This window comes from Malus domestica, chromosome 07 (genome assembly GCF_042453785.1).
Source record: "Malus domestica chromosome 07, GDT2T_hap1".
In the NCBI taxonomy this organism is placed as follows: Eukaryota; Viridiplantae; Streptophyta; class Magnoliopsida; order Rosales; family Rosaceae; genus Malus; species Malus domestica.
The window spans coordinates 20628929-20637456 of NC_091667.1; the positions used below are offsets into that span (position 1 = coordinate 20628929).

Sequence of the window (8528 nt, forward strand, 5' to 3'; positions counted from 1 at the left end):
TCATACTTTTTTTTACTTCTCGTACATTCTTTATTAATTAATAATTTTTTAATTTTTTTAATTTATTCGACGGCTAAAATTAAAAAGTAAAAATGTATGAGACGAAAAAAGGGGGTGTGGGTGGACAACCCTTTCGAATTTCACCGCACTGTTTTCCTACTGTCACTGCTGGCCACTGAACCAGTGTCTCTCCCTCTCTCCGACACAGAGCTAAAACCCTAAAACCCCAAAAGGGTTTTTGAAGTTTGATCATAACGTACCGAAAACCCCTATATTCTTCTTCTCGTTGTCTGATAAAACATCAGATGGCTTCGATGGTGTTCACGGACTGCTGCTCCACCACCACGCCTCGCCTCCTCCCCTTTCGGCGGAACCCCCTCTTCCACCGCAACCACGGCGCCGTTTTCCTTCGCCCCCTCATAAATCCTAGCTCCCCTAGACGCCTCTCCCTTCACTCCTCCTCCGCTTCTGCTTCGCCGTCTCCGTCGCCCACCGGTACGCCTCTCTTCCCTCTCGTACATAACAAATTAGAGTTTTGTTGAAAGAGTGTGATTAGCTGTTTGAGAGTGTTTTTGTTCTCTGACGCATTTCATCGAACATGTGGAGGGCTATGAATAAAACCTTGGCAGAATTCTAAAAGCAGTTTCTGTAATTTGTTTATTGAATTTCCATTTTACAGCTTCATTGGCCGCTGAAGAATCGGCAAAAGTGATCGATGGGAAAGCCGTTGCGAAGCAAATCAGAGATGAGATCAATGCAGAAGTGTCGAAGATGAAGGATGCAATTGGCATTGTTCCGGGTTTGGCAGTTATTCTTGTTGGGGACAGGAAGGACTCTGCCACTTATGTGCGCAACAAGAAGAAAGCTTGTGAGTCCGTGGGGATTAATTCTTTTGAAGTGCGCTTGCCCGAGGGTTCCCCGGAACAAGAAGTGCTCAACTCCATTGCGGGATTCAATGATGATCCTTCAGTTCATGGCATCCTTGTGCAGCTACCCCTGCCTTGTGTATGCTTCTAAATTCCAATTTTGCTTTCCCCTTGTGAAATCATGTTTCAATCATAATATAAATAACAAGTTATTCAAATGTTTTAAAGTTCAGTCACTAATTTTACATAATTTCAAGCTCTTTAGTATATTCAATTTCGTCAATATCCTCGTTTCGAAAATAGAGAACTGCTGGTCATGGAGGTTGGTGTTTTAGTTTCGTGAGAATGATTGACTCTGTTGACTGTTGTCGATGGAACTCTAGGTTGTTTTGCTTTGTGGCTTCAGGGCCTATTCATTTTAATATTTCCTTGGGGATTTCATCATATACATGTTTTGTGTACTTAGCTATGAAATGAATTAGATAAGGACATGTTGGTTCCCCATTGATTTACCTCCCTTCTGCCCTCATTTTGTCATTAAAACATGAGTCATATGGGATGTATGTGGAGTTCTGTATAACTTTTCACGACCATGGAAATGTAGATGAATTTGCAAACTTATTATAACTGCATTTGTTCCATCATGTTTTGCGATTGACTAACCGGTCTAATTGTTTTTCATGTGTATGTTTCCAGCATATGAATGAGCAAAACATCTTAAATGCTGTTAGCATTGAGAAGGACGTGGATGGGTTTCACCCGCTAAATATTGGCCGTCTTGCCATGCGTGGTAGGGACCCCTTGTTTGTTCCTTGCACGCCAAAAGGATGCATAGAGTTGTTGCATAGATATGGCATCCCTATCAAGGGAAAGAGAGCTGTTGTAATTGGCCGGAGCAATATTGTTGGGATGCCAGCTGCTTTATTGTTGCAGGTGACATTTCAGTTGACTTAGTTATAAGTTATTTGTTTCACTTCTTGAGCTAACGTAATATGCATGTGCTGGTAGAGGGAAGATGCTACAATCAGTATAGTCCATTCCCGAACCAAGAATCCTGAGGAGATCACAAGACAAGCGGATATTATAATCTCTGCCGTGGGGCAACCAAATATGGTGAGGGGCAGCTGGATCAAACCCGGTGCAGTAATTATTGATGTCGGAATCAATCCAGTTGAGGTGAGGAATGCTTTGTTGATACTCCCTTCTATCGTGCATTGACAATTAGTCCTTAAGTACATCTCTCCCTTTCTCTACTTCAACTTTGTTAAATTTGTTGTTGATTTTCCTCAAGATTTGTGAACGAAATGAAGCACTGACTTTGTTATTAGAGAATTTTCAATATCCGTGTTCTGAAAAATTGAGATGAGATGATTCGGTCATGCCATGTTGATGTTTGTCTCTGATTCAAGGTAGTAGGTTTTGAGTTCATTGTGTGCATTTTTTACAGGATGAAAAGAGTCCTCGAGGTTATCGGCTGGTTGGAGATGTGTGTTACGAGGAGGCCAGCCAGATTGCTTCAGCAATTACTCCAGTTCCCGGGGGAGTGGGTCCAATGACAATAGCAATGCTTCTCTCTAATACTCTCGTATCAGCAAAAAGAATACACAGCTTCCAGTAAGATGTTCAGAATTACTGTTGTGAGTCCAATTCAGTTGGAGAAGCCATCTTAACCTAGATCCAAGCAACTGTTGTTTTTATATCGGGAGAACGTTTCCTTTGTGCGCTTATCGGTTGTGAGAGCTGGTTTTTCATTTTCCCAGTCAAACGAGCGAAGGCTTCTTGGCCGGGACGTATTAATGTATTTAGGTTAGGAGGTTTGTGTAAGACCAGGAACTGCTGTGCGTCATATGATAAAAATCCTGTTAAGGCATCCTCTCTACGCATTAGTAGAGATGAGGTTTGCAGACTGAATGTAATGAGTGCAATCTTATTAGCTTTCGAGTTTGAATCTTTGCAAGTGCCGCATTCAACGAAGTATAGCTGAGTTTGTTATATGCAAGTGCAATTTCATCGAATTGGCGACGGGCGAGGTGAAACCTAATATGTTGTTTATCAAATGTTTACATGCACCTGCTGGGACAAGTTACGGAAGAGCGTACTTTTCTTTTTCTTTTGGTACAAGGAAAACCTCACATTAGAGAAAATTGCTAACATCCAAATGTAGTTTTCGCAATGAAATAAGGAATAACCAACACCAACGGAAAAATTTAGAATACAGCTAGTAACCATTTGCGACCGATGATCTTCTAAATCGAAGCTCACTGCATAGGTGGGTAAAATAAAACACAACTGCAGGTTTGCAGTCACGACAGCTTTCCACCCGAAAGATCAATTCGTGCTTCAAAATGGTCCACTCCAGTTTTGCTTTGCAATTTTGTACTCCTAAGAATTGAAACCTGAAAGATGGGAAATAAATTTAGTCAAAAATTACGGATTGGATCCCCAGTTCACCACAATCTTTGCTAGAAGTCAGATCTGGAAGGCAGAAGATGAAGCCAGTTAATGATAAAACGATCACAAAAGACTACGAAACATACCTTGGGCCGCCCCATAGCGCTCCCAAAATATCCTATTCCAAAGGATAAAGACGTGTAAGCAGCTGCAATCTCTACAGCTTTCAACTTTGGAGAACTTCCTGCAACCTAAAAAGCAACATAAGAACATACACTTCCAGACAAATAAAACAAAACAAAAATTCATTCAGACAACTAACACGAAAAAGGTTCTAGCTTGGAACTCACCAGTATAGGAGCATCAGCTTGCACAAGTAGAATTCCGGCACTTCTATCAGTACAATTGTTATTACTCTCTTGAACAACAGAACGTAAAACTTTCATGCAAGCAGAGGCAGGGCCTGCCTGTGAACTAACCAATGAATATGACTGTCAAGTTCACATAATGGTGTATAAACTACGCAATTGAATAGGGATTGTAGGTCAGCCAACTCTACAGTTCTAATTATAACTTTGAAGAATCATGATCGCTTCAAACGTTGGCCACTTCAATGTGCATTGAAGCAGGCTTGTTGGTGTGTGCGTCAGTGAGTGAGAGGAGGCGGCTATCTTCAATTTCAACATTCACGTCAAGGGTAACATCTAAGAAAAAATTATATAGTAATAAGACATACACTGACAAAGAGACGCAGGACTCACGAGCTGCAAATCCTTTCATTAGATATTCTCCAGCACCACTTACACAACAGCCAACTATACATGGAGCCCCAAAAACACCTTTGGAGGATGCCCAACAGCCTGCACCGTGCATAGCTGCTAATCCCACACGCCCACCAACCTGTATTTTTTTCATACAAAAAACCTGTTAGATTTTCATTCACTAGTCACTCCAAAGAGATGACAAAGAGTGCAAATTCTTATAACCATCTGTCACCTTCAGTGCAATTCCCCCACTTGAGGCGCCAGATGCTATTTGTCCTTCAGCATCCACACAAATAACTCCAACAGTATCCATGATGCAATCCTCTTCAGCTCCATTATGCTTCAAATAATCGCATGGTTGAGCTTCTGGTTCTACACACAGATACAAAGATAGTGTTGATACTCGGAAATTAGGAAATGAAGATGGTAAGTTGCACTATCAGCTTTGAAAGGAGAGGAACAGATTTTTTATTTATTTTTTAATAGCAAAAAGCAATGAAATACCTGACATTCCAGCGGTCTCTTGAGGACTACAAGAAAGTCTAGAATCAGAATTTTCTGTCTTTGCTTTTGCATCATCAACCATTGCTTTGTACTTTCTCCATTGTGCTTTTGCTCTTTCTGTCACCAGCCACTGTTTTGAAATACATAAGATTTATTCATCTTTTATAAGAATAAATTCACAGTAGAACTTTAGAGCCACTAAATGGAAAATTAGATATGTATCTTTCGCGTTGTTTATTTCACGGAGAACATAAGCATATAAAAAATAAAGATTAGTGATTGAGATGAAAATGATTTAAAGGTTTAAAACATCATGGTAATAAAAACTAAAATATATTACCTCATCATCAGCTGTGGTACTTGCTGCCAAAACAAGGCCCTTGGACTTTGCCCATGAACGGGCACCTTCACCAACCAGGAAGCTACACAATGACACATTCGCTCCATTATTAAAGGAAAAGAAAATAAGGTAAAAGGAAATAAGAACAGGAGGATCAGAAAAAAATGCTATTACAGTTTACAAATATTGAAGGAATGAAATAATAAAAAGAAAATATTGCTGAGCTGAACACAATGATTAGAATGGAAGCTATAACTGTATGATTAAGAGAGATGAATTAGTACGTGGGAGGTATTCGGCCCAACAGAGGGGATCCCATCATTTGCTCCTTGGCCAATAAAGCAGCGACCTGGACGGGGTTTCTGACACCTGGTCTACAACATACGCAAGGGGATATTCAGTGACGCAAGGGACAACGTATAGTATAAATCGGTATGGAAACGGTAATATGTAAGCAGAATCAGATAAACAAAGCATCTTAAACCTGGAATTGCTCCAACAGCTCCAAATACTCCAGAATTTCCATCCATAATACTGGCATCGCATTCTACATGACCATCTTCGGTCAAATTGGAGCCTCTGCCTGCATTCGTGCTTGGATCATCCTTTAAGACAATAATGTGATTAAAAACACAATCAATAAACAATACATTATATAGTAGGGATTGAAGAGTGCTCTTGCAGAAAGGAAAGAAACATCTACTGACAACCTCTTCGTAATTGCATATAAAGCAAATAAGAGGCACAATTCTAATCTTCTTTTGAACCTGAATCTTCTCTACTAAGTTGTTCTACATACACATTGGTGCTTTCGTGAAGCACTCTGTCCTAGCTACTTGAACTTAATTCAACTGAATTCTCCAAAAAATCTATGTGACTCCAAAAGTACGCGTCAAAGTACCAAAGTTAAACCAGTTGAACCACGATTTTATACAAAACATGAGCTAAAATCCTCCGTAAATTTCCACGGATAACTCCTTCCACACGCACACATAGCCATTGCACTTGCACAAGAGAAGAAACAAATTTTAAATATCACAAATACTAGATACAGACATGCATTCCCCATGGCTAACATTTCGAATACACAGACAGCGCCATATTACGAATTTCTGCTTCCCAATATACAGTCTTCTAAGAATACACACACACACACACGCACACACACAGAGAAAATGTACCTCTAAAACCCGAATAGCTGCAGTAACAGCATCTATGCATCTACCAGAACCCTGGAGCAAGAATAACAAACAAAACAAAAGCATTCAAATTACAAAAATGCCACTACCAATTTTTTCAAGTTTCAATCTTTCCTTCTCTAATCACCCTCAGGCTTTCTGGGGATCCAAACAGTAGCTGGAACGACACAAATAAGAAAAAGAAAAACGGTGCGTGAGAGAGAGGAACCTTGCGGAGGATTGAACCGGCGGCTAGACAAGCGCGTTTGACGGCGGACTTGAGGGCTTTCTCGTTAGATGGCGCGTGGTATCCGGCGCCGACGTGAACCGCCACGAAGAACGTGGCGTTTTCGTCTTCTTCTTGCATTTGGTTCGCGGCAGCCATGGACTGGACTGGCTGATGGACCTAAACACTGCGTTTTAGTGTCTCAATTGATTACTTCGGTTTCTTATGGCTTACTTTTATTAAAAAAACTAACCAAAAACCCTAAAATACTTTCATTTAATTACCAGGATATGCGGCAATTTAGTGTTATGGATCTTAGGTTTGATTTTCTCCAATGACGAATTTAAATTACATTATTGTTAGCTCATTATGAGATTAAGTTCACCCTCATCCCCTTAGATTTGTACATTTTCAATTGTTTCATACTTCAATTTCAAAGAAAAAAAAAACATTATAATTATCAAGTTACGAGACAAAAGTATAAAATTAAAATTATCCTCACATTAAAGAAGACAAATGAAAAAAAAAAAACTAATAAAAATGGTTTGAAAACTTTGAGTTTAACGATAAGGACAAAATAAAGGGTAAAGTGAATAACACCATGATTGACTTTTTAGTGTAAAAATATAATTTTTCGTTAAAGTGAACAGTACCAAAATCTTTTGATTAAAGTTCCCATAAAAAAAAGCACACGCATCAATAAGTGATCCAGGAAAAAGCAGAAGGCACCAGAAAAAATTTCACATCTAAATACAGTTTGCAGAAACGTCCAAAATAGTGCAATTCAGAAACAGTTCATATTTTCAAGGGAGTTTTAACGAAACACTTCCGGTACTGTTCACTTTTAATGAAAATGACATTTACTTTAAAAAGTCACTCATGTTACTATTCACTTACAACACATTTTTGTCATTTTAATTAAAACTCAAAGTTTTCAAGCATTTTTTATTAGTTTTTTTTATTTCCAATAGCAATGACAGCAGAAAAGAAAAAGAAGATAATTAAAAATAATTGTACATCACTTTTGAAAGGTTTCCTTGTAACGTAGCACCTCATTCTTGTATGTAAAAAGGGTTTTCCTTCATTGTAAACACACGTTATACAACTCAGGCTCACAAGCAAAGAAACACAAAGCCTTCCTAACATTCTTTCCATCCTTGTAAACATCCTTTGTAATCATCTTTTGTACATCAATAAAGGAGCAAGTGTACATATTCAAGCAATTCTTCAGTCTAAAGGAAATTTTCTTTCTTTCTTTCTTTTAGTGTGTTCGTTGAATTAGACTTCAAGTCCAAAGTAAGGAAACACTATTTTAGTTATATTATTAGCTTGCTAAACTAATGATAATACTTTGTTCGAGGACTCTGTTATAATTGAATGTTTGTTATACAAATAACTAAACTTTAACTATGATATCTTTGAGTTCAGACTTTGTAATCTTATACCAGTATTGTGAATGGGCGTCATGTTGAAACATGTTGAGTTCTATGTGCAAAGGTTTATGTCTAGTTGTTGTAATGGTTACTAGGCCATTTAACTATGTCTTTGCTCTCGAATTTGGTATCAGAGCCTAGTTTTGATCTAGGGGCTTGTGGGCCCATCGTAATGATGAACATGTATTTAAACTATTTTGTAAGTATCATCTAATGGTAGTGTTAATGGTTTAAGTTTAGTAGTTTCTCGTAATGACCATTATAACAACTAAGTATAAAACATTGCACATAGAACTTGACATGTTTAGCATGATGGTCACTCAAAATGCAGTTATAAGCCCACAAAGGCTTAACTCAGAGATACTGAGAATTCAAAGGTACCATAGCTAATGTCCAGTTGTTTGTATGGCAAACATTCAACTATAGCAAAGTGCTTAAACAAAGTATGATTGTTAGTTTAACAAGCTAATTGTCACAACCCGATCCCTACATATGTCTAAGATCGACGTGTGACGTCACCAAATACATTTTCTTCTATCATACCCCACCTCCAGAATACAACCATACACACTCTCACGATCCAATTGCGTAGCAATTTTTCGTATACATTATGTCTGCATCTAACCTCCTTGTTAAACTGCCTACATATCCTAAATAGGGATCAAGCCATTCGTAGTTCATCATTCACTACACTCGAATATTCATCATATAAACCATTATGTCTCAACATAATACCACGATTCAGGGCATCCAGCACCTCAAGGAACATTCGACAAAGCACAATAATATTCTCTAGTCACAATGGTCAACGAGTCTAATCATAATT

The 8528-nt window shown here is 38.5% G+C and overlaps 2 protein-coding genes across 4 annotated transcripts; one reads left to right on the top strand and one right to left on the bottom strand.

The window, feature by feature from the left end:
- The first annotated feature begins 117 nt into the window (after positions 1-117).
- On the top strand, positions 118-2814 carry LOC103439266 (bifunctional protein FolD 4, chloroplastic). The gene is made up of 5 exons (XM_008377808.4): positions 118-495; positions 680-1005; positions 1563-1799; positions 1875-2042; positions 2314-2814. The coding sequence occupies exons 1-5, from the start codon at positions 306-308 to the stop codon at positions 2482-2484; spliced, it is 1092 nt and encodes a 363-aa protein (XP_008376030.3). The 5' UTR covers positions 118-305; the 3' UTR covers positions 2485-2814.
- A 135-nt stretch (positions 2815-2949) lies between these two features.
- Positions 2950-6516, bottom strand: LOC103439265 (putative threonine aspartase). 3 transcript variants are annotated; one of them, XR_011582778.1, is made up of 11 exons: positions 6273-6516; positions 6047-6097; positions 5350-5470; positions 5150-5234; positions 4866-4947; positions 4526-4655; positions 4254-4393; positions 3994-4157; positions 3608-3731; positions 3404-3501; positions 2950-3262 (listed from the first exon to the last, which is right to left on the bottom strand). XR_011582778.1 is itself a non-coding variant. In XM_029105714.2 (11 exons), exons 1-11 carry the CDS (start codon positions 6426-6428, stop codon positions 3170-3172), a joined length of 1251 nt encoding a protein of 416 aa, XP_028961547.2. In that variant the 5' UTR covers positions 6429-6516; the 3' UTR covers positions 2950-3169. The 3 variants fall into 3 exon arrangements, 2 of the variants coding, with proteins under 2 accessions (XP_028961547.2, XP_028961548.2); XM_029105714.2 differs by having other exon boundaries at positions 3404-3508; XM_029105715.2 differs by lacking the exon at positions 6047-6097 and having other exon boundaries at positions 3404-3508; positions 6273-6501.
- Positions 6517-8528: the final 2012 nt, after the last annotated feature.

Bases quoted from the DNA above. Each gene is read 5' to 3' on its own strand.
- LOC103439266 (XM_008377808.4), top strand. From the start codon at position 306: ATGGCTTCGATGGTGTTCACGGACTGCTGCTCCACCACCACGCCTCGC. The intron at 496-679 runs GTACGCCTCTCT...TCCATTTTACAG, and splicing joins GCCGTCTCCGTCGCCCACCG to CTTCATTGGCCGCTGAAGAA. The intron at 1,006-1,562 runs GTATGCTTCTAA...GTATGTTTCCAG, and splicing joins TGCAGCTACCCCTGCCTTGT to CATATGAATGAGCAAAACAT.
- LOC103439265 (XM_029105714.2), bottom strand. From the start codon at position 6,428: ATGGCTGCCGCGAACCAAATGCAAGAAGAAGACGAAAACGCCACGTTC. The intron at 4,948-5,149 runs GTACTAATTCAT...GTCATTGTGTAG, and splicing joins TTGGGCCGAATACCTCCCAC to CTTCCTGGTTGGTGAAGGTG. The intron at 3,509-3,607 runs GTGAGTTCCAAG...GTTGCTTTTTAG, and splicing joins AAGCTGATGCTCCTATACTG to GTTGCAGGAAGTTCTCCAAA.